Below are 26,832 nucleotides of genomic sequence, written 5' to 3' on the forward strand. Positions count from 1 at the left end.
GCTGAAACATGGACTCATCTGACCACAGCACACATTTTCATTGTCTTTTAGATCATCTGGGATGAGCTTGGGCCCAGAGAACTCGGCAGTACCTCTGCATTGAACATATGTATAGCTTTCTCCTTGAATAACAGAGAGTCCAGGTGCATTTCTTGTTGCAGCGGCAGACTGTGTTAAATGAAAATGGTTTTCTAAAGTACTCCTGAGCCCATGTGGCTTTATTTAACACAGTAGCATGACGGTTTCTCATGCAGTGCCATCTGAGGGCTCAAAGGTCACGCACATTCAACAGAGGCCTCCTGCCAAGCCCTACATGTACTGAGATTTTTCTGGTTTCCCTGAATGTTTCCACAATATTATGTAAGGTAGATGGTGAAAAACATAAATTCTTTGAAATCTTGCATGGAGAAATGTGATTTTTTTTAAAATTGTCTGATAATTCTCTCATTATTTGGCACAAAGTGGTTAGCCATGACCCATCTTTGCTTGCAAAGTCATGATACCCTCACCTATTACCAATTCACCTGCTAATTGTGGACTGTTTAAAAAACTGTTATTATATAATGGATATTATATAATCTTTTCTTTTTTTCACCCTTTGCCTCTATCCCAACTTTTTTGTAGTGTGTTGCAGCCATCATTTTGTTTCCAAAATACAATTACGTTGGTCAGTGAAAACATTGAAAATCTTTTTTTGTACTTTTGTCAGTAAAAAAAATGTTCAAGAGTATGAACAAATAACAGATTGTGGTTTTTCTTACATTTTACAAAATGTTTGAACTCTTCTGGTAATGAGGTTTGTATATACTTACATATATATATAGCGATCGATTCAGAGATGTAGGGACTAGATTAGCACTTGCGAAAATGTTCTCTGCCTCTCTGTGCCACTTCTGGCGGACTTGTAGTTCTAGGAAATAGTTATAGAGGAAGTATCTCAAGTGGTCTGCTAAAAGCTTACAATATCTCCAACTCCTTTTGCTCAGCAACTCTGATTCGGGGTACAGTATATTACTTGAGGTAGTGATGAGTCAGGCGCCCCATGAGGAGCATTTTAGGAGAAACTGGTCAGGGTCTGCTACGTCTGAGGATGTATATCCGAGTGGTTTTGAATGGAGAATGCCTTTAATCTCAATGACCATGGTACGCAAGACTTCCTTCGTCAAGATTTGATCCCCTATAGTAGAAGAGAGGGCACACTTCAGGGATCTTATCCATCTTTCCCAGCAGCCTACGAGGTGTGATGCGCCTGGGGGGGTTGAACTTAAAACTAATCTGGTGGCTGGCTAATTGCTCCTGGAGGGAAGGATGGAGGTCAGCGACCTCTCGCCACCTCTGAAATTTGTAACCTTGGTCTGACATGATTTTAAATGGCTTGCTCTGCGGGAGATGAATCTTGGGAGGGCCATTAAGAACGAATCTGTGTCCATCTGGTAGAGCAGGTCCAGGTAAACGGCTCTCTTTGTCACACACTTAAACCCCCATCTTTTCTCATATCTGCGCCAAATCTCGATGAGGTCAGGGCAGAAGTAAACTCCAGTGGAGTAAAAGGCCGGTTGAAGCAAGCGCAGTCTCGAAAAGCTTGGGAAGGCTGGGCTGGCCTCTTCAATGTCTACAATCTAAGCACATTCTCTGGTGGTGCCAAATAGCTTCTCAACCTTTCAATATCCAGTACTTACGGCACACTTTAGCAAACACCCTATCTGCTCCTGGATGGTGTAGAGGTGGAACAATGGTCAAAGTGAACTGTAGATCCTCGCAGAATGTGGAGGGCTTGTCTGACTGTACGCAGTACAAGTTCTTCTGGTCGACCAGTCAATCCGAGCTGCTGGACTGCTGAATGGAGGGTGGTGCATCATCCAAGAGGGCAAAAGCCATTTCTCAAGAGGACTTTAAAGATCTTCAACAAGACATGCAGGTTTTCAGTGGGCCTATCTAGGCACAGTGTCTTGGTGGTCTGTTTACCAAGCAGCTTTCTGAATGTCCGATCTTAGGCGTCTCAGGCATCTTTGCAAAGGATCGATCATTACATCTATTACGATTTTTTAATCTAAAGCCTGGTTCACACGGGACGATTTAAAAATTGTCGGCCGATTTTCAAACCTGAGAGACCCCACACACGGCGATACAAAATCACGGGTCTAACAGTTTTGGTCGTACAGTGTGTGGTGTGCAACCACACGGCAAAATCAACACATCACACACGAACCGATTTGACTCCCGAGCATTCCCAGGTCAGACGGGAAATCTCGCAAAATCCCTCGAGATCAACTTCAGAGTATACAATCATGGCGGACGAAGAGGATGCAGTGGCGATAGTTTGTAGTTTGTTTTTAACCCCCCCAAAAAAACGTTATCCTCCATCTCCGACGTCCACCGGACTTTCTGGTGCGCCATGCCGCCGGCTGTTTTGATTTTGTTTCCCGGTGCTTCCTCGCCGCCATGCTTTCTGATTGGCTACACACCACAGTCCACAAGCTGCGTGCTCGTTTGTCCCCGGGGGACACCACACACGAGGAGAAATCGGGCCAAATTAATCCAACATGTTGGATATCCCCGATTTGAGATCGGAGCGATCCCGACGTCCTTCCGAGCAGATGAGAGCAGTCTTAACACACCACACACGGCAGGAATATCTGATCAGATTATTTTACGATAATCGGAGCATCTTTAAGATTGTCGGAAGGGGTGAATCGGGGCTATAATCGGCCTAATTATCCTGCCGTGTGAACCAGCCTTAAGGCTGTGGCTTTAAGTCAGTTGTAGTTCTTGTGTTTCTCTTTCCTTCAGTGATTCTGCTTGTTAACAGCAGGTGTTCATCACTAATGCTCAATCATCACTTAATTAATCACTTAATTATCTCCTCTAACTTCAGGTGATCAATGATAATCTGGTACTTATATTTATCTGGCAGAATGTTCTCCAGAGCAATGCGCAGCTGTGAGAACTCTCTCGGATCTGGCTCTTAACGAAGTTTGGGATGGTGGGAGCTGGTCCCCTATAAGGTGAGGAATATGTAATCTGATTGAGCTGTAGCCACTTCTGCTATCATCGACTTTGAATTAAGATGTCTGGTGGAAAGACTGACACTGTGTGGGTAAGCTGTGACGTCATCTCCAGCTGCTGAAGCCTCAGGTGATCTTGTCTGAATGATTCTGCCGCGTTGTCACTTGGTCTCTGAGGTAGCTTGGATTGAGGCAGAGGGATGGGCCTGGCATCTATAGTGATCTGTGGAGTATGGACGTGGGGTTGAGGAACAGGGAAAGATGTACTCTGTGGATGGCGACTGCTTCGATCACTCACTGCAAGTAGGCTCAACTGTGCTTCCAGGACCTCATTCCTCTCCTCCAGTTTCCTTATCTGCTCAAAGGAATGACGTTGCAGTTCCTCAGTCTCCTTCCACAACTTCTGCAACACTAGTAGGACACTGTAGCCGCTCCTCGTGATTCTGAATCATCACTCGTCTCAGGGGAAGAATCTACTCTCTGTCTTGACTGTTGTCTCTGTTGATGATCAGTGAGCTTGAACATCTGACAGGTGACTAGGGAGCCGCATTGCTCGTCTGGGTCCGACTGTGGGCATCTCTGGGATCACTCCGATGCATCATTCTTATGAAACCTCCCCAATCCGGCTCAAAGGACCATTTGTGGGGAAGACTAGTGTGGGTGCTGGTGGATATTGAGCAGACATAAGTCCTTCAATCAGAGATGAAGTACACTTTAATGGCTTGAGGCTTCTAGAGGGATTTACAGTCGTAGAGTTTGGTTGAGTGGGTACGGCAGAGTATTACAGAGTAGTTTGAAGTGTAACACAGAATGAGTGGTTCTTAACAAACAGAAATAACAATACTCAATTAGAAATGAATAGTAATGACAATAAATCTGTCACACTTTATATTAAGTGGCTTTAAGTACTATGTTCTTGCATTGAAATTCATAATTTGATACGATGGACTTATTGTGTGCATACATGTTTTTACATTGTACCTATATTTTTTAAATACCTGCATGTAATTACAGCTGTAATTAATGTATGTAATTACATTTGTAATTACACTGTTGACCCTTCCCTTACACCTTAACCCACCCTTAAACTTAACCATACCACCACACCTGTCCCTAACCTTACCCTTATCACACCTCAATAGCAGCAAAAGTGTTTTACAATATAACATGAAGACAATAAGTACATTGTACTTATTTTTAGATGTAAGTACATAGTACTTAAAGCCACTTAATATAAAGTGGGACCTAAAAACAACATTTTAAGACAGAATTCCTGTTATAATTGGCTTTATTCAGGCCTCTAGGGCTTTTGATAGAGTTAATCATCAAATCATCAAAAAATGTTTGGTAAATTAAGACAAAGGGGTGTGCCTAATAGCATACTAAGAATTTTGGCATATTGGTATGCTAATCAGACTATGACAATAAAATGGGATAATAGTGTCTCTAAAATAAATGCTGGGTTGTTTTAACCCAATTTTGGGTCAAATACGGACAAACCCAGCCATTGGGTTAACTTTTATAATTGCATTTTTGATCCAACATTTGGGTTTGTCCATATTTGACACAAAATTGGGTTAAAACAACCCAGCATTTTTTAGAGTGTATATATATAAATATATATACACACACACAAATATAGTTATAAATTCAGACATGAAGGGACTATAGCACTCAAGAAAATGGCGTCACGTTCTCTGACATTTGACTTTAAATAAGTAACACAGACATGTAAGTGTCTTCACTGCAGGGTGGGGGTTTTGTAAATGATTATCATTCCAATTCTGTGGAAATCTGTGGAGATTTTAGCAGGCAAAGATTCTGTGGGTTATAAAACAGTACCAGCAGCAATATGACTAAAGATAGCAATGTTCAATAAATAATTTAATGTATTAATAATAAAAATAACTACAAATAATTTCTGAGTGTTAAATCTTCTTTTATGGTCGTATATTTTATATGTTGTATACATTTGTATTCATGTGTTGTTGTTTTATTTCTAGGAAAGCTGAAGAATATCTCTCGCAGAAGTGAAGCCTGGGGTGAAGACTGAAGATAACACACCGTGGATGGTGGCGATTGTAATCACCTGGCTCACTCCAGCTGCCTCTGGCAAATGTTGTTCAGAAACTGGGTTTTTTAAATACTTAGTCCAAGCAGATTTGCAGCCAAAAGATTGAAAAAGTGTGAATTAAGCTGACTGTGCCTAAAGACACTCAACACAGTTTAGATTCAGCACACTCCCAGATCATGAAACCCACAGGTCTCATATCCTTAAAGGGCACCTATTATGGAATTTTGAAATTTACCTTTCATGTAGTGTGTAACATAGATCTAAGTGAACAAAAACATCCTGCAAAGTTTGAAATATGAAAGTGCACCGTATATAAAGTTATTGTCTTTCAAAAGTGAGAGTCGACTCTGAGTCATTGTTATGAATCGTTAGAAGACCGAAGCTTTTTCTCTGACTAGATGACGTCAACTTGTCAAGTTATTTGAATACGATACGCCCACTTATTGCTCTCCAAGGCCAGCAGGGAAAATATCATGGCGACGAGACGCTGTGTTCTGAAGTGCGGCTCAAAAGCAAACTTTTTTCATCTGCCCAAGGAGGAGCATTTGAAGACTAAGTGGCTACAATTCATCATATATACAACTATACCACAGAAGTATAGTCCGAGCCTTGTGCTTTGTTCGCGCCATTTTGAAGACGATTGCTTTTTAAATGCAATCAAACTTGGATTCGCGAGCTGGCTGATATTGAAGGAAGGTTCAGTTCCAAGTGTATTTGCATCAGCTTCCTCCTCCGTATCACAACCTGTAAGTGTTATTAATCATTTTTGCTTTTATATTTAATGTAGCATGCTTAATAATTATTTTGTTTGTTGTGTAAGCACCGTTTAGCTTCTAGGTCTTCAATGACAATTGTATTGAGATATGTGAAGTGTTTGTCGTTGTTTTCGGAGTTGTCTAAAGAATAGAGTAATACCTCGTAGTAACGTAACTGCATTTTTTTGTTGTTGTAAAAACGTTATGTTTATGCATCGGGCAAATGCAAACAAAGACTGATTGTGCTTTTACAATATGAACTCTGGGCTATGCTCGCTAACATAACATTAAATTATTTATCTTATTTTTCGTTTTTTACTACAAACTATAAAGCAGTGGACTATAATCATTATTATAATACAATTTAATTGATAAAAGCATCATTGTACTCCGTGTTAAAAATAAGTATTATCTCTGTAAACACTGCTGGGTCATCTGACCAATCAACGCAGATTAGTGTCGCGCAAAGGAGGGGTTTGAAACACGAGTCGTTAAACGAATCATTTGGGAGTCGGTGAGCAAATCAGGTAAAAATAAATGCATATTATACGAAAACAACAGTGTTTTTTGTCATTGCATGCATGTAAAACTGTTGTTGGGGACTCCCTAAACAACATTAGGAACATTTTAAATGTCATAATAGGTGCCCTTTAATACACCTCCAACCTCATTCATCAGCAACATAAGTTTCATAAACACGAAGTTTAATAACTAACAAAAAGGCTAAATGTACAACAGAACCCGGCAAGATGCTAATAAGTGCAAACTATAGTCTAAAACAGACAGAAAACCCAACACAGGTATTAAATTGTTTTAATGTTTTTTTTTTGTTTTTTTTTTGGGAGATTAAATAAGAACAGTATCAGCACCTGAGAGATAATGGTAGTGATACTATATCTTTTTAGAAAGATTTTGCATCTGAAAATCCAATCCGATAAATTCAATTATTTAAAAAAATTGCGTCAAATGAGCACACAGCAAAATCCCCAGAGTTACATTAGCTCTGCTCAGAGAACATTTGGTCCCTCTCTACGGAGAGTTAAAGTAACTCTGAATCCGTCTTAAAGTTAATGAGATAATAAAGTGATTAATTAAGTGATGATTGAGCATTAGTGATGAACACCTGCTGCAGAATCACTGAAGGAAAGAGAAACACAAAAACTATGGGTGTTTCTCAAAACCAAGAACGCAAAAAACGGACTTGTGTTCTTGGGGAGAACGCTCTTGCTAGTTGTTCTAGGAAGAATGAACTCACAAGGTGACGAGCACACAGAACGCTGCTGACAGTTTGAGACGATGTCTTCTTGCTGGTATTGCGCAATAATACCCCCGCACAGACGCCGTCTGCAGTACCCAAACATAACGAGAATTATTGGCGATAACAGCCAGGCTTTATCGCCCAAGCCTACCCTCAGCTCAAGGGATTACTCTACAACTGTACACTACAATGTATATTCATAACAATAAAGCAACGCCTGTCTCCTTTTATTCTGCTTGTCTGCTGTTTGATTTTGTATACATTACTAGCCAATTGCGGGAAAAAACGCCGGTAAAAGGCAATGGTCTCTTGACCGTGGGGTAACACGAGTCTGTGAGACTGGCCGGTTGGCTCGCAAGCTAACTTAACACCCGCAAGCGCTTATGGAGATTCTCACTTCCGAAAACGTTTGAGCACATTTTCGATTCGGCATACATTTTCGTAAAAATGCCAATATTTAAAATCTACACAGTTGATTTCTCGCATCAAATGTCCTCAGAAGTGAATTTAGTGATGAAATAGCGTACGAAATTCTAGAAAAACAACTTTCTGTATTGACCTGCCTCTCCTTCCTCGAAACCCGAAATGAATGCTGGGGTATTTCAGCCGTCAAGTTCACACAAGTTACCAACCGATGCATCCTCGGTAAAATGGACGTGTCAAGAACACTTCCGGGATTTTTAACCGTTCTTGCCATAATGCAAACTTGTGTATTGGGACAGTACTTGGGCCACAAAAGATGACGTTTCACAAGAACACAAGTACAGACAAGAACACAGATTGAGAAAGGCCTTAAAATTGACTTCCAGACACAGACTTAGATAAAATCAGCTGAAGAGAAAAGAAGACATTAAATCTGTGAAGATCTCAGCAGAGGAGGATTACACAACTCCACACACAGCATTACCAGCTTCACTTATTACTGACCAGACTGACCTTATTTCTGTCCGACGTCTACAGAAGGTCTTATCGAGAATTAACAGAGGTTTAGATGTTGTTGTTTTATTGAAATGTATTCACCATTATGGTGATCAGTGTTCACTTTAGTTGGGCAGCTTGACTCTCGTATTTTTATATGTATTTGTGGTTTTTGTTACAGTCTTTACCAAAACACATAATTTATTGCAAAGAAAGCTGGAAACAAAGATGATCAGGTGATACAGTTTTCAGCATCGTAAAATATAATAATTCCTTAATCTTATCCCTGACCAAAAGTGGTTATTTGTTATTAATAGATTACATTCACATGATAAATTCAGAATCTCTGATCTGTAGCAAGAAAATATTGTTGGGTAATAAAAACTATTAATAACAAATAACCACTTTTGGTCAGGAGAAATATTAAAGTTATCTAACAATGCTGAAAACTGTATCACCTGATCATCTTTGTTTCTGGCTTTCTTTGCAACAAATGATGTGTTTTGGTAAACACCGTTACAAAGACCACAAACTCACATAAAAAGCCAAGAGTCAAATTGCCCAACTAAAGGAAATGCCGATCACCATTAAAGGGTGACCAAACTTTTTCAATAAAACGTCAACATCTAAATCTCGGTCAATTCTCAATAAGAACTTCTATACCCGCATGAAAAAAAAAAAAAAAAAAGGTAAATAAAAATGAAATAAATGCCTACACAATGCACAATTTCTAATCAGGTGGTCACAGGAGATGCATGTGACACCACAGCATCTTCTGCTTGGTTGTTCTGTGTACATACAGCTCTTACCATAGTTGGGGCAGCAGACTTTGAGCCAGCACACACAGGACAGTACGGTCAGGTTACTGAGGCTGCAGAGTCCAAACAACACTCCACAGAAGGCATAGCACATGCACATCACCTCTGTGAACAGCCACCTGGAGAAACAAACACAAACAAGATGTCAATCATGTCCCCGGAGATCCGCCTGAGATCCAGCTGAACTCCAGGACGGCAGATCTCCAGGAACATGATCGGTAAAGTCTGCACTGTAAACAACGCAACTACATATTTCCCAGTTTATGGGAACATTTAAGCCACAAATACAAAGAAATGCGAGCTATTTCAAACTACATACAATTCAACATAAAGAGATGTTACTAATTGTTGTTACCAATTGAAGATTTGCTAAACGAGAAATATATTCTAGCATTGATGAATTTATTGGCTAAAAGAGGCATTGCATCTAGTGAACAAACACATTCAATTGACAAAACAAAGTCGTGTTAGTTAGGACAATTTCAAGACAAGTTGAGAGAAAACTCAGCATCAGGTTGAGTTGAAATTGTAAGTTATGTCAACAGTTCCCTTTATACAGTGTCTTAAAGGGATAGCTCAGCAGAAAGAAAAACTAATCATTACTTTCCACCACTTTGTGTTTTATATTATTCACACAATTTATTCTCACACAACTTATTCTATATACTAAACTCTTGACAAGCATGCTAACACTGTACATCATGCCATATTGAATACTGGTTTTTGCATTGTAATAATATTACAATGCAATATTATTTTGTAATGTTATTTTCCCGAAAATTGTTATTGTTCACATGTATTGTGTCTGATTTAACGTTATACAGCGACCTCCCCCCACCCATGTTGATGAGATCAGCGCGGGCTAGCCGTCGACACATCGCTGGGCCTCTGGGGCGTTCTGTCACTACACATCACAATTTGATTGGCTGATAACACACGCCAGTCAAAGTTATGATCAAATGGAAAATGGCAGCTTCAGGGAAGGCTAGCGCTGGTCCACGGAGCTGCGTTTGGATGACATATGGAAAATCCAGCTCAGACTCACAAAAAATAACCATATTCTTTCTGGAAATATAATCGTAACGTACTAATAGACTTGAATTTAGACATGTTCAGACACAATTTAATTTAATTATGAAAAAATATATATTTTTGATTTTGACAGGGCACGCAGAGAAGGCCCTGCTGCTCTGACGGCCAGTGTTTGGAATAACGGCGTTTAAAATAACGGCTTTTCAGTAACGGGGTAATCTAACTAATTACTTTTCCCGTCGTTACAACGCCGTTAACGTTACTGGATGTTAAATGCGGTGCGTTATATGCATTGATTGAATAAACTGTGTAATCTGATTCCGAACGCACCGCTGGCTCACAGCTAGTGAGGAGGTGGGTTAATAACGATGCAAGCGATTATGATTGGCTAAGGCAGAGTCATGTTTCATGGTAGCCAATCAGAGCCGATGTTTTTACACACATGCCAGCACACGCGCCAGGCGCCACACACACACACACACACACAACCGCTAAACAGATTTAACGGAGCAGCAGAGATGGCGAGTCAGGAGCAATCCGATGAAAAGTTGGTGGAGATATAAGCACTACTTCAAATTCATTGTGGTCAAAAGCAAGAACGTGCATGTAATGTGTACATTATGTCCAGGAGCGAAGACTTTGTCGACATCCGTTGTAAGCCACTCTAATTTAATGAAGCATCTCACATTGACACGCGCATCTACAAAGCTAGTGGCAAAAAACACCACAGATGCTAGTTCGCCAGGTTGTTTTCTTAGTTGTCTCTGGTTGAGAGAGTTTAATTTAATTTGCTAGAGTTATGCACTTTATATGGTGTAACTATTTACTTTTCTTACAAAGATAATACTTGAAGTGCAGGTTAAACCTCTTGCTGTCTGTCGACGTGCAATAAATATCGAAAGTTATGTACAAACACCCGTCTGTTCTACTCATTTCAACTGACTTGTGAAAACTGCTCACAAAAATCCAAATTCTTTGGATTATAGCAAAAAAAAATTTAACAGTAACGCAAATAGTTACTTTCCCTGGTAACGAGTTACTTTTATTATAGAGTAATTCAGTTACTAACTCAGTTACTTTTTGGAACAAGTAGTGAGTAACTATAACTAATTACTTTTTTAAAGTAACGTTCCCAACACTGCTGACGGCACACCACTGAATAATAATAAGCAAACTATTTAACATTCGATTAAAACAGCAGAATGGTTAATTTGTACTCGTCCACGTCACTCTTTTATTTAAGTTATTTCACTTAAAACATGACCGGCTGCAGTAAAACTGTGCATCCGGGAGTGCACTCACTGAATGTTTGAGTGAGAAAGGTTTGGTTTGCTGAGTGACTTGAGCACTACCCCCCCCAAACCGTGACTTGAGCACTACCCCCCCCCCCCCCCCCCCCCCCGAAACACACACACACACCACCACCAGAGATCAAAATCAGAAAATAAGGAAAACTTCACACTTAATAGTGAAAATTAATTTTCATGATTGGTTTAGAATCATGCAAGAACATGACAAAAAAATATTATTTTTTTCACTGAAATTAATTTAAAAAACATTTTTTTATGGGTACAAGCAGACTCTGTCTCTGTCCCTAAATGAACAATTAACTGAAAGTGCATAGAGAGAGACTTATCTCTATTGCTGTTTTTAGTTCAATGAAAATTCATGTTGAACTGCCATTTGATGTCGACATCATTTCCAGCTTAATTGCCTCCTAAGTTTCATATGTTCACATGAAACAGGTCAATTTCTCACTGCTTCTACAGATTTTCTGCAAGCTGCATGTTGGATAATAATTTCTTTAGCCCAAATAATAGAGCATGTAATAATTTATTTTTAATAATAATTTATTAAGCCCAATTTACAAACCGTAAGTCGTTTTGGATAAAAGTGTTCGGCAAATTCATAAATATAAATGTAACTGTGAACAGTGTGAACTTGTTCAAAAGTGTACATATTTACTTTCATAGTGTTATAGTCGACATGTCTACACCCCCCCCCCCCCCCCCCTCTGCCCAACCGATTCACAGCCCCCCACACAGTATGAATTCTCATATTTTATCGGTGCTATTTTTGTAAGTCTATGTAAACATGTGCGAGACATACTTTTGGAAAACATTACGAGATCCTCATGTTTAATTCCACTCCACTGTCCAGCATCCCTTGTGAATGGCTCCTAAAACCACACAGGGCTTGAATAATACATGCTGGTTCTCTCAGAAAGAGTCTCAGAAACGGAGAAAGAGTCAGCCAGAATACCACAGACCTGGGGATATTTACTACAGGGCATTCAGTGGTAATTATGGGATTACTGTTTTTATGTGAAATCCCAGAATCCCGTATATGTTCATGCAGATGTACATTGAATATCTTATGATTGGAAGCATGTTCAGTGTCTGCCGAAATTAGATTTTGTATGAAAAATGTACAGGCTTGCCCACTCTGAATATTGATGATAAATCCCCGATAGTTTGAAACAAAAATAACTATTCTGGATAGAAAAACGATTTATTTTTTATTCTATTCAAGCTCTTGTGAAAGTGCCTTTCATTGCTGACAGAAATCCTAACCACTGAAAAAAGTGAAACGACTGTGTCATTTATTTAAAGTGCATTTTTATATTGGTCTATTTGAAAATCATAATTTCTGGTTTAAACCGGTTTTGTTCAGTTTGTCTAAGAGCACACAACCACCATAGCAAAAAAAAATAAAAATAAAAATAGTTGTATTCAGTGTTGATGTACAGAAACGTCTCAGGTTACGTATGTAACCCTGGTTCCCTGAGAGGGAACGAGACGCTGTGTTGAGACGCGGTGGGAACGCCTTGCGTGATTGCGTCGTGAAGCCCGTGTATAATCAGTCCAATGGAAACGGGAGACGTCATGGGCGGGTGACGTCACTGACCAGGAAGCTATAAAGCACTCCCGCGATCAGAAAACACTAGCTTTGAAAAAGCCTGAAGCAAGATGATCACAGGTATGCAGAGAGTATGGCAAAGCAACGCAGCGTCTCGTTCCCTCTCAGGGAACCAGGGTTACATACGTAACCTGAGACGTTCCCTTTCAAGGGAACTCGAGCTGCGCTGAGAAGCGGTGGGAACCCTATACCCACGACGCCATATGACAAATGCCTGTACTATATGAAGACCATGCGCACACTAAGAAACAAGCCCCCTAGACCCTGGAGTGGACTTAAAAAATTGCGCTGTAAAATAACAGTAATCTACTGGCAGCTGTGGTTGCCAGCAAAGTACTGTTCATTTACAGCCCTCTACCGTTATTATACAGCTCTCCTTTTTGACAGTATGTTACTGTAAAAAACAATGGAAGGTAACTCATATCATTTGAGAAAATGATTGCTTCAAACAGTTCAAGTTTAAAAACTAGTATTTATACTGATAGTACTGTGAACTTTGAGTCCACTGAAAATGAATATCTCTTAATATAATACTGCAAACATCTAATGTGTAATCGTGAATGAATTACAAACATGACATTAACTAGAATCTTTGCAATTCGCATTTAGCGAACAGTAGCACACATGTATGTGCTTAAGTATTTAGCAACGAGATTGTCACTGCATCAGCGATACACAGCTGTTAAATAAAGCAACGGGCAGCATAACATCAGTGTTACTCTGCTCATCTCTGACTGAAGCACAGGCTCTACTCTCCAGCACAATGGTGACCCACAAAACTAATGAATTAAACTAACAGATCTCTCCTGTATTATCTTATGCAAAACACATAAAACACTTCAGTTTAATATTTATTCTCTTTATCAGTTATTGACTTCGCATAACTTTTTTCTATGAACTTTTAATATTTCAGTGAAATTAACTTATTTTGTATAGTAAATCTGACTGTTACATTTTACAGAATATTGCTGTTTTTCCTTGATTTTACGGTAATCTACTGGCAGCTGGGTTGCCAGTAAAATGCTGTTTTTCTACAGTTTTATGCCGTAAATTAGTTTACAGTTGATTACTGTTAAATTACACTTCACTCTGTTTTTTTATTTATTGACACATTTAACTCTTTAAACCCCACTGCAAAATCTTCAGTTTTAAATTAACACTTGTATGTCCACACTACAGGGTGTTGGAGTAACACTGAAGCAGTGTTGAAGTTAATTATATAATTCAGTGATTAATTAACTGATGATTGAGCATTAGTGATGAACACCTGACAAGGACAGAGGAACAACAAGAAGATACAAAATTGAAACACAAGAACTACAACTTACTTCAGCCACAGAAGACATGAAATCTCTGAAGATCTCAGCAGAGAAGGATTAAACAACTCAAAAAAATAGCATTACCAGCTTCACTTATTATTAACCAGATTGACTTAATTAATTTTTTCATACGTCTACTGAAATTCCTATTGAGAATTAACAGAGGTTTAGATGTTGTTTTGTTTCATTTGACATTATCATTATGGAGATCAGTGTATGCTTTAGTTGGGCTCCTGACCCTTGACTTTAACAGTTTTTATTTGGCTGCTTTAACTGTGTATTTATAAGACACATTTGCTGTGGTAGAAACAAAGCCAACAAAAACGTTATCAAGTGTTGCTGGTTATGTTTTGAATATTATGTCATAACATAATATTTGTCTCACTGATCTCAATTAGTTTCTAATAGTGTTGGGTCCGAGTCCACCTTTGTCGAGTCCGAGTCGAGTCCAAGTCCTTAACAACCGAGTACAAGTCCGAGTCCGAGTCCAAAGAGGGTCGAGTCGGACTTGAGTCCGAGTCCTTAACATCCGAGTCCGAGTCGAGTCCGGCCGAGTCCACAAAGATTTAAATGATTTGAAATTGACCTTTCACAAAGACCCGCCCCTCTTGGTTACTGTTGCTACGTCCGACAAGCCATTCCTCTCTCACTCCACATGTTCTCGGTCGGAGCAAAGAGGACACTAACAATGTGACAACAGACAAGACAGAGCAGGGTACTTTTGGTTTGAAATAAAGTCTCAGCTTTCAATTGTTTTAATTTTTATGAAATTCAAACGATAAATACTGTTTTGTGGTGCTTTAATGTGTAGGCCTCAGTTCAAGCAGCACGTGAACTGATAATCTCTTCTAGTTATAGCACAAATTTCTAAAAAAGAAATCAATACACACAAGTCCACTGCCTTTAATCTACTAACTGATTTGGTTTGTTTGTCAAACAAAAATGGCGTGTATCTGCATTATAATTGGTCAGATCACCTGTCAATCAAATCCCGGCGAAAGGTCTCAACACTGAGCTCTTAAATTAATATTTTAAACCTTACAAAATGATTGCAATGTATAGTTACAGTCATACGTTTACCTATTGTACATCTTTTAGAATCTGCAAGGTAATGCTTAATAATGCAACACGATGCATTAAGAGCCAGGGGTAAACTTTTGAGCAAGATGATGATGTTTAAATTTTTCTTATTGTGTTGTACATGCTAATATCTTATTTAGCCTCTGAAGGGTTGGACTAAATTAATGAATGCATTTTTAAACAAATAAGACCAATTTACACCAATGATCCAGTTCAAAAGTTTACACCTCTTGGCTCTTAACGGATGCTTCCTTCTTGTGCATCACTAAATGTTTGCAGGGTTTGTAAAAGTTGTGTATGAGTCCCTCAGTTGTCACCAGTGTGAAAGTATGGATCTTACAATCATAGTCACTGCTAGTAAGGAGTCAAATATGCAGAAGATGCTGGAAAAGCAAAGAATGTGCAGGAGCTGGATGCTTTTTCCTTAAACATAAAAAAAAATAAAAAAAATAGTGGATCATTCAGGTAATGACACAATATTAAAATCGAGCCTATGTAATTTGTCTTTATTTTGTGTTTGTATTTTATTTAGGCTATTAAACATCTGTTATGTTAAAAAGCTTTTTCAGGGCAGTACTAAATAGAAACAAAGTGTATGATACGTCTTATTAAAAAACATAAAAATAACATTTTGGAGATTCTGCAAGGAGTATGTAAACTTATGACTAAAGTATAAATGCAACATAAATGATAACATTATCAGACGCCAAAATGTTGCTATGGTTAACACGTTCTTATGTTGCTATGTGTCAAATCATCGCAATTTCATGACTCAAAGGACAAAAATTAAGTGGATTCAATTCCACATTTAAATGCAGTTATCACTCTTTATAATTTACAGTGTGAACGTAACCACTCGTCCTCTAGAAGTATGAAAAACAAAACTATTTAGATTGTCAACAGCGCTCCCTTTAAGCCATCACTTACCGCGTTCGGCACTCTCCCTAAAACTCTCGTCATAAACACTGACTGAAGTTGTCCGCACTGCACAGTGAATATCTTATTTATATTGCGTCTAGAGAGACTTTGTTGTTTATGAGGGGATTTGCGAAAGGATAAAGCTCGTGCTGATTCTAAACATACATTTTGAGCGAATTATTCGCATGCTGACTCTAAAACGCCTCTGATTTGCCACTGTGTTTATGCACTTAACTGTGATTGGCTACAATGCTCAACGCTGAAACAACGTTGTTTCGTTTCGTTTTTGAATAAAAAAAATTCACAAAATTTCGTTTTGTGTCATCCAGTACCCGGACTCGACTGGACTCGGACATTTTTCCGAGTCTAAAATGTCCCGAGTCCGTGTCAAGTCCGAGTACAAATTCATTCGAGTGCGTGACAAGTCCGAGTCCATTCAAAATTGGACTCGAGACCGGACTCGAGTCCGAGTTCGAGTACCCCAACTCTAGTTTCTAATCACTTATCAAAAATGTCTTTATCAATACAGCTTAATTTAGCATTACTACACTGTGAAACTAACACAAAAGACCAAGCACTGCTACGCAATCGGTTGTGATGGATTTTTAAACTCATCATTCATTAAAAAAATTTGAACTATGGTTTCAGTTAGACACACACAGACATCAAGAATCAGCCAATGAATCTCAACAATGGTGACAATTCACAAAAAAGAAAAACATAAAATCTGAACATCATATGCTTCTAAAAGTCAACACAAAATCAACAGCAAAAATAAAAGCAAAAAGTACAAATTTAAGAAAATAACCAGACAATTCAGATGGATAATTTATTCATGCTGCAATGCATGCTGGGAGTCATGGCAGATTTTTTTTTTTACTATGCTGGTACCCAACATGCACTGCAGCATAAAACTTATGATTGTCACCATTGTTGAAAGTCATACTCCGATTCTTGATGTCTGTGTGTGTCTGGCTGATCTGGAAATTCAAAATGTTCTTGGTATAAAGTTTTTTTAAAATCAGTCATATTTTCTAAATGGCAAATATCTGAAAAATGTAATTCTGTAAAATTACAGTATCACCAAAATCAAAAATTTAAACCATTAATAATAACATTAGACAACAAATGAGATCAGTGAATTGGGCCACTATGTGATGTTTGAGACCGTTATCTAACAGCCATAATCATCTGATCCTGTATTCTTTCAGCTTTTTTGCCATAGCAAATGTATTTTAAAGACACAGCTACCGCAGCCGAAGAAAAACTAATGTTCAAAGGTCAAGAGTCCAACTAAAGCAAACAATGATCACCATCATGGTAACATCAAATGAAAATAAAATGACATCTAAACCTCTGCCACCTTTCAATAAGTCATTCTGTAGACGTAGATAAAGTCAGGTTAGTAATAAGTGAATCTGGTAATGCTTTTTGTGGAGTTGGAGTTCCTCCTCTGCTAAGATCTTTTGCTAAGATTTCATTTATTTTATCTTGATTTCATCTTTTTTCTGTTCCTCTTGTTCCTCCTCGGAGGATCGTTGGAAAAAGCAGGCACCTCGGCGCCCTGAAACGGCGAACCGGCAGGGAAACCGAACTGACCGCTCTACGACCCTCCTCGGAGGATCGTTTGGGGACGCTGACACCTCGGTGTCCTGAAACGGCGAACCGGCAGGAGAACCGAACTGGCAGCGTTGCGACCCTCCTCAGAGAGTCACACCCCAGAGGGCGCCGAGGAGAAACGATTTCTCAAAATCGTCCCTACCCCGGAGGGGACCACCCTCAGAAGCCTGCAGCCTCGGCGTCAGGGCTTCTTCTTCCAGCTATATTAGAGATAAAACAGTTCTCAGATCTTGCATATCTCTAACTGGCTAGACAGCGACCGCCACCCAGGTCCCTTATATAGTTATATATGTCCTTATATAGTTTACCCACCAATGCTGCCTAATAATATTTATCTATTATTTATGATGGCTGGTGGATAACGTCGGGGAAATGATGACGCCGACTCGGGAGAGAGATAGCTAGTAAGCGTCTCTTTAACCCGAGGCACTGTCATACTATGACATTTAATACTCAAAACATGACTTTAGTAGAAGTTTTGGGGATAAACACATAAATAGAAACCGGTTTATTCCACGATCTCAACTCCTCAGTGTGGAGATAGGAAAAAACGGCAATCCCCGACGAGGAGGCTGAGATATAGAGATTTAATTATATTCTCACTCTCATAATGTTCAGCCGGCCAGAAAACATTTAACTTGGCAATCAGCACAAAATAAAACCTCCTTTTATAAGCTCCTCTTTATACAACAGAGTTATGAGCTGACTTATTTATTTATTCATTGAAAACTCACACACATCTGCTTTATTCATATATATATGCTCGGAACTGGAGATCGCCGCACGAGAGTCTCATCCCGGGGAAAAGAAACCGCAGCGCGTGCTTCTCCCCGAGATAAGCCACTGGATCTAACACGTGAAGGCAGAGATAGGGCGCGCCCGTCTCAAACCTCGCTGTTAGATCCATTTGCGATCCCCAAGATGCGCGACGCCGTTGTGCCTCGGCAGCAGCGGGACTCGCGCCTCGGGAAGCACGCACCGAATCGTCCTCCTCGAAGAACGCCCGGCGGGAGCGAGGTGATTAACAGACAACCTCTGCAATACTCAGTCAGCCCCCTCGAGAACCGACTGGGTATAGGCTCTACTGCCAAACAAGCAACGCAAAGCTGATGCGCGTCCCCAACCGAGATAACACGAGGGTAGGGAACAACACAACGTTTTGAATTCTTGTTTCTTCATAATATATATCTAGATACTGAGACAGACAACAATAAATAGACATGGACAGACACAGAGAGCACTTGCTGAAGGCAACAAAGCTAGTGTTTTCTGATCGCGGGAGTGCTTTATAGCTTCCTGGTCGATGACGTCACCCGCCCATGACGTCTCCCGTTTCCATTGAACTGATTTTACATGTGCTTCACGACGCAATCACGCAAGGCGTTCCCTTGAAAGGGAATCATACCGACTAGCACTGACTGTATAAATTATTGTGGGTTTTATTAATTTCTCTGGTATTTTTTAGTACATAACAGTGTGACAAATGTGTCTTTATTTATAGACTAATAAAATGTTTTTAGTTTTATCTCTAGTGAAAATTCAACTCTCATTATAGGTAATATATATATATATATATATATATATTTTATATAATTAACCTTTTTGCTTTGTATCTTTGGGAAAATAAATTAACAATAAATAAAAAATGGAGGTTTGAAAATAAATGTAGAAAAACTAATACATGGCTTAATTATTTGCATGATAAATGTGTAAGAAACATCTTGATATTTAAATTCGTAAATTATTATGTCTCAGCTCTGTTTCAGCTCTCACATTTTCTTTATGAGATTTCAAAAGCAGAATTAAGACATGATCAGTGATTATAGCTGACATAAACTAGCTACACAAACAAAAAGGAAAGAAGGAATAGCAGCATCAAAAGCCCCAGTCATCAGAGAGTTCAGGGTCTGAGAACATGGAGGCTGCGTCAATGTGTTTCCAGCTGTTAAATTTGATTTAATTTGCTTTTATTATGCTGACGCCTTTAAGAGGATCAGAGAGAGAATGATATGACCCTCTTTAATGAGTCTCAAGAGGACACACTAACATCTGAAGGGGAAAAGAAAGATAGGCTGTGTATATATGAAGACTCTTCTTCTGTAAGAAATGTCTCTGCTGTGAGAGAGTTTTACCTGTGAGCGAAAGACGAGGGAATGGCGAAGGGAAAGAGGAAAATGGTCATGCCCAGGTCACTGATGGAGAGGTTGATGATGAAAAACTCGGCTGGCTTAAGAGACGACTTCTTGCGATAGGCAACAAACAACAGAGTGGTGTTTCCCATCAGAGACAGCACACCTGCAGAGAAAGAAAGAGAGAAAGAAAGAAAGAAAGAAAGAATCAATCAATAAAACAATGAATGAAAAATGTGCCTTAAAGTGAATGAAAAACGCTATACAAATAAATGTGACTTGACTTGACTTGAAAAGGCTACTAAAGTAGTATGCAGACAGAATCTGTTATTTTATAAAAAAAATGTAAGGGTTAAACAGAGTATTTTCTCTTACTAGTAAATAAACGATATTCGCTTAAATACTGATACTGGCAAATTATCAGTGCTGGTACTACTCGACCTCAGTGCTGCTTTTGACACTGTCGATCACAACATACTTCTTGACAGGCTGGAAAACTGGGTGGGGCTTTCTGGGATAGTCCTAAAATGGTTCAGGTCATACTTAGAAGCGAGAGGTTATTATGTGAGTATAGGAGACCATAAGTCTGAGTGGACATCCATGACATGCGGAGTCCCTCAAGGCTCAATTCTTGCGCCACTCCTATTCAACCTGTACATGCTCCCAATGAGCCAAATAATGAGAAAGAACCAAATCTCTTACCACAGCTGCAGACGACACACAGATCTACTTAGCCCTATCGCCTAACGATTACAGCCCCATTGACTCCCTGTTCCAATGCATTGATGAAGTAAACAGTTGGATGTGCCAAAACTTTCTTCAGTTAAACAAAGACAAAACTGAAGTCATTGCGTTTGGAAACAAAGATGAAGTTCTCAAGGTGAACGCATACCTTCACTCAAACTAGAGGTCAAACAACTAAAAATCAAGTCAGGAATCTTGGTGTGTCTCTAGAGTCAGACCTTAGCTTCAGTAGTCATGTCAAAGCAATAACTAAATCAGCATACTATCATCTGAAAAATATAGCAAGAATTAGATGCTTTGTTTCCATTCAAAACCAGAATACATGAACACATCACACCAGTCCTCAGGTCTTTACACTGGCTCCCAGTTACATTTAGGATTGATTTTAAAGTATTATTGCTGGTATATAAATCATTTAATGGCCTAGGTCCTCAATACATTGCAGATATGCTCACTGAATATAAACCCAACAGATCACTGAGATCATTAGGATCACATCAGCTAGAAATACCAAGGGTTCGCTCAAAGCAAGGAGAGTCCGCTTTTAGCTATTATGCCAGCCGCAGCTGGAACCAGCTTCCAGAAGAGATCAGGTGTGCTCCTACAGTAGCCACATTCAAATCCAGACTCAAAACACTTCTGTTTAGCTTTGCATTTACTGAATGAGCATTGTAAACAACAACAAAAAACATGAAAGGCTATAATGTGAAAGTAGATTTTTGATAAAGCTTAAAACATTTAGGGCCCTATTTTAACGATCTGAAACGCAAGTGTCAAAGCGCAAGTAAATTTGTAGGCGGATCCCGGCGCTGTTGCTATTTTCCGGGCGGGATAAATGACTCTTGCGCCTGGCACAAATCTAAAAGGGGTTGGTCTGAAGTCGCTTCATTATTCATAGGTGTGGTTTGGGCGTAACGTGAAATAAACCAATCAGAGCGTCCTCTCACATTCCCTTTAAGAGAAAGGCGCGCTTGTTCCATGGCGGATCGCTATTATAACGGCGGGTTTGCCGGCACACGCCAGGAGCGGTTCACAGCCGAGGAGACCGACGTTCTCGTCAGGACCGTAAAACACAGAGAAGTGACATTGGGGATGATGGGAGAAACCCACCCAAATTAGCTTCGGTTAAACAGGCGTATAATTTAAATGTGTAGCCTAATCTAGATTTTTTTTTTTTAATCTAGATAGATCTTTTTCACATCTTCACGGGCACAACAATGACTTCTCTCGTGTGTTAATATTTTTCCTTGTAATAATGTATGATTTGCAAAAATGAAAACTGCTGCGTCTGTTTATATTAGAGAATCAAAGTCGATGCGCGTTAACACGCTACATTATGGCCAAGCACGCGCCCTTAAAATACCATATCACTAACGCGCAACGCGCCACTGTCTTTAGACTGTTTTTTTCCTGGTCAGTGGCGCAATTGTTTTCTAAAACTGGAAAATAGCACCAGGGAGCGTTTGCGCCGGAACACGCCTCCTCTTTGCGCTGAACCGCCCCCGCGAGCGCAAGTTCATTTCCTAATTTACCGACGTGCGTCTGTGGAGGGAAAAGTCCCTTTCAGGGAAACTCGTGCTGCGTCGCTGGATATGGAAGGCGATCGGGGCCAATAGTCGTTAAACAGAACGTGTAGTGTGTCAACACGTGTTTTTACACGTTTCTTTTGTACATTCTGCTCGTGTTGAAGCAGGGCTATGCAGTTTTGGGAATTTCTTCGCTGTATTCCCGCGTTTTGCTCGCAGGTTTCTCTATAGAGCGCCCCCTACAGCTTCGGAATAGATATTTGACAACACTGTCGAAAAACTCGTTGCCGACTCTCAGATACCAGAGGCTAGTAGATCAACGACATCACTGCAGACGGGACATTATTTACAACGACTTCTTCATTCGGGTTCGAACAGCGTGAGGGAGCGCAATAATGACAGAATTTTAGCAGATTTTTTTCCCGTAAAGCAATCCGTTACATCGCGAGACATGATATCACACGATACTTCCTGACGCGGCGGCCCGCCGGCCTGAAGTTGCAACAGTGTTTTTCCGCTCACAGGCGATAGGGGGGTGCGAGACGACCACCATTCAACCCGAAAAAAGTCATATAACCATTCCAATGACTCCGAAGCTGTTCAGTTAAGGTAAAAAAACCTGCATAGTTCACCTTTAATGTGTCAATTGTCATCGCGCTACTTTAGTACGTGAAAAGACGTACAATTTTACAATGTTAAGACGACAAATTTGAACGTGTTTCTCAACGCGCACATTCTGGTCGTGTTCAAACATGTGATGTTTTTTTTAAAGCAGACTTACGTTTAGATTTACCCACATATTAATCCTTTAGTTTATTGTGGCCTTGTTCTACTGATATCTTCTGTGTTAGAGTAAATTAATAAATGTTAAATGAAGTAAATGCTACTGATCCATATTATACAATAATTAATAAAATAAAAGTCAAATAAGACAGCAGGTTACACTATGTCCTCGGAACAAGAGTAAAGTGTCTGTTTTATCAGTAAAAGCCAACTAGATAAAAACAAACGTTGGTAACGCTTTAGATTACAGCCCGGAAAGTACTGCGTAATTAAGACGAATTTACAGCGTAACTTTCTGTAATTATAGTGTACCTATGAAGTACTTGCATGCAAGTATAAGGGAACAACATGTAAAGTTTGGGGAATACAGGGGTAATAACCAGGAGAATTAAAAAGTATTTATCCTGTAAGTATTATAGAACTAATGGGTACTTTTTCTAGTATCAAGGTTTCCGAGTGATATTAGATTGTGTATGTATTTTTATTGTACTTACCCTGTAACTACATGGAACAAGAGGGTAACAAGCACCACTACTTGAAACAAGAGTATCTTTCCCCAATATTTAAGCAAAAGTTGGAATAGTTTTAGTTTTTAGTGCACTTTTGTTAAAAAGATTACTGTATAAATGCATAGATGTACCCTGTCATTTTTTAAAAAGCCTATTGTATTGGATCTATATTCTATTGTACACTCAACCGTGTTTCATACCGAATGATTCAGTAATTTGAACGAATTGGTTGAGTCAAAGATTCAATGAATTCCTATTAATTTACAACTGCTTTATTGCTGAATGAATCAGCCGTTTGCAGGAATCGTTTGAATAAATGACTCACTTATTATACGGTCCCCTGCCGCCTCCTGCTGGCGGTTTAGTTTCGTGTTTAAAAGTATCATTCTTTCCAACATTTCTTATTTGTATATTCCCCAAAATATTTAAAATAATCTCATAACTTTATTTAATGCAGTTTTATTTTTTCAGTGTAAATGATTTAATTTGAAACAGCCCGCCTCTTTAGCATCTTATTATTCTATTTTAATTTGATCAAATTAAGAATTTAAAATGAAAGATGAACCACAGGCTATATTTAAAACTATTAGGGAAATGCCCTTTATAAAGGTTAAAATATCATAAATATGCAGATTTAAATATGTCAAAGCTGTGAGAACAGTGATTAGAATATTGATTCAGAATAAATTATATTTCCAACACACACACACACACACACACAGACATACAAAAAATGTTTCCCTGGACAACCTCATTTTTTACTCGGACAAGTGAATGACCGACCGAAGGACAAGCAAAGGAAAAGGCTTAATGTTGAGCCCTGATATATTATTGGTAACACTTTACAATAAGGTTCATTAGTTAATGTATTAAACAACATGAACAATGAGCAATACATTTGTTACTGTATTTGTTCATCTTTGTTAATGTTAGTTAATAGAAATCCAGCTGTTCATTGTTAGTTCATGTTAGTTCACAGTGCATGAACTAATGTGCACAAGATTTTAATAAAGGTTTAGTAAATGTTGAAATTAATATTAACAAAGATGAATAAATGCTGTATACGTGCAATTCATTATTAGTTCATGTTAACTAATGTTAACCCTCTGGGGTCTAAGGTGTTATTGGGGTCCTTGAGATGTTTTGACATGCCCTGATATTTTTATTTTTTTCAGTTGCTTATAAACATATTAATGGCAAAGGTGTAATTACACTCTATTTAGCACGAACATGGCCATCATAATATGTGGGCAACATGTATGTACATGTTTGCATTTTTGAGAGAATATTATTTATGCGTGTGGTTATTCAAAAAACTCAAACTTAAATTTTCTGATATAAGACCACAAACGACCAACTTCACATATTCCCACAATACTTTTGACTAAAGGATGTTGTCGGCTAGAGTATTTACTTTAAAATGATCTGAAAATCATCCGGGCTAATCGTTCACATTAAACAATAGATTGATTTAAATTTTGTAAGACACTTTTTGTTTGGAAAGGCAATATGCAGGGGGGCGTGAATGATCCAACAAGGTCATGAATAATGTCCTCATTCACACCTGAGAGAAGACAAAGACCCGCTAATGCTGCATACTAATGAGCCTTATATATAAATTTATATATAAATAACTACAGAATTGGTTCAGAGTTGGAAACATCTTGAAAAAAAAGTGTATTTTTCCACAAACTGTGTATGCTTGCAAATTGTATAATATCCAAGGTAAACATTTCTAGTAATTGTGCAGTTCATTCTCATTCGTATTTTCAGAAAGTTTTGGATGTAGGCTATCCTCTCTCCAAATGTGTCACTAATAAAACACAAAAATAATTTAAAGAGAAGGCTTATATTGATCTTTTAAGATTTAGATTGCACCTTGTAAATTAGGTTTTGATGTGGCAGTAAAAACTTTATAATCTATCCAAAACGAAATGTTGTCTTTCATATTTCGTCTGTAACATATCGTCTTTTATAATATATTAGGGCATAAATGTTAATTTGCAGTTTAATATGTTGCTTATACAAAGACATTTTATTTCAACGTATTCAGTCGATTTTTACTCATCTCAGTAGGCAATATAGATAGTTTCATTCACACACAGACACGCACGAGCTGTAGTAAACAACATGCGTCTGTGCCGTTCATTCATTCAAACACAGAAACGCGATTCAAATGTAAACAGTCTTTTGCGGTTTACAGACACCATTTCATATCGCGATTAGAACAAAGCACTTACTGATGATCTGCAGCTGGATCCGTTGTTAGGCTACTCCAGCACGTTTGAGGTAAAATTTCCAGGATTATCACGATATTATTATTCCTCACAGCGAGTGTGTTTTCCAGCTGTTGTGGGCGTTGACTGGTTTGCATGTGTTGCTTCAGATCTGCGTTTGAATAGCGCGCTCTCTCCATGGTCGTGTCACATTAGCAGAGTAATGAGCTGCCAGAACCATAATGAGAATGGCTGATCTCTCTCTCTCTTTTTATATAGCATAAACAGAGAATATTTGTTTTAGTTTTGAATTAGATAATTTAAAACTACACACTTATATGATTATAGAGATATATAGCTCATGTCGGTGTGAATAGTATTCGCTGAGTTTTGTTTAAGTTTACAGACGTGCACTAGAAAAAAAGTTCACGGAGACGTAGAGGCAGAAAGCACTCCCTGTTTACTTTCTATATTTTACAAAAGCACAATGTTTTATTTCGATTTTAAGTGAACCCATAAATAAGAAGACATTTAACAGTTTATTTTTTCATATTTCTTAAGCCTGTATTTTAAGTCTATTTTGCTGCTATGTGAAAAAAAACGAGGAAAACGCGCCGGCGCGTTTTTGGTCCCCAGAGGGTTAACTAACGAACCTTATTGTAAAGTGTTACCATATTATTATTATTATTATTATTATTAATTTATCTACCCATAAACTTGTCTTTAGGAAGCAATAATTTATAGTGGCAAGAATAACTTTGGTGGCTTCCCGGACAGTGTTTAAATGAAGACAGGAGTGCCTTAATCTAGTTAATCGTGCATTTCTTTTCTTTTATTCCACAGCTGATATGTGCAGTTTTTTTATTGCTTGTATTAAAACTATTTTCTCTTGTTTTGTTTTTTAACTGCAGTCTTTTTCATCTGCGTATCAGCTCTTCTGCCATTCATGCGTATCAGCTCCATGCAATGTTAAGCTTTTCTTGGTTGAGCTGCACGCTGTCTGAAAAGGCTTTGGCAGTTTCCTAAAATAAAAGAGCCATCGTTTAAGCTGTTGACTTTTCTACTCTGAGAAAGAACATTAAACAAACAACTTAAAAGGGCATGACAAATCATGACATAAGACTGACATCACACACTACATACCAATGCATTATCGCTCATGAACAAATATAACGTATGATGTTTGCATATGTGCATACCAGTATATCA

At 38.7% G+C, this 26,832-nt stretch overlaps 1 protein-coding gene across 1 annotated transcript in view; it reads right to left on the reverse strand.

The window, feature by feature from the left end:
- opn7b (opsin 7, group member b) overlaps nt 1–26,832 on the reverse strand; it is a 121,158-nt gene that overhangs the window by 26,960 nt on the left and 67,366 nt on the right. Inside the window, exons 3-4 of the mRNA XM_079588245.1 lie at nt 19,849–20,011; nt 8,820–8,947 (exon numbers count right to left, since the gene is read on the reverse strand). Coding sequence (XP_079444371.1) covers nt 8,820–8,947; nt 19,849–20,011 — 291 coding nt within the window. The remainder of the gene's footprint in view (nt 1–8,819; nt 8,948–19,848; nt 20,012–26,832) is intronic.

This window comes from Phoxinus phoxinus (assembly GCF_949152265.1).
Source record: "Phoxinus phoxinus genome assembly, chromosome: 18".
In the NCBI taxonomy this organism is placed as follows: domain Eukaryota; kingdom Metazoa; phylum Chordata; class Actinopteri; order Cypriniformes; family Leuciscidae; genus Phoxinus; species Phoxinus phoxinus.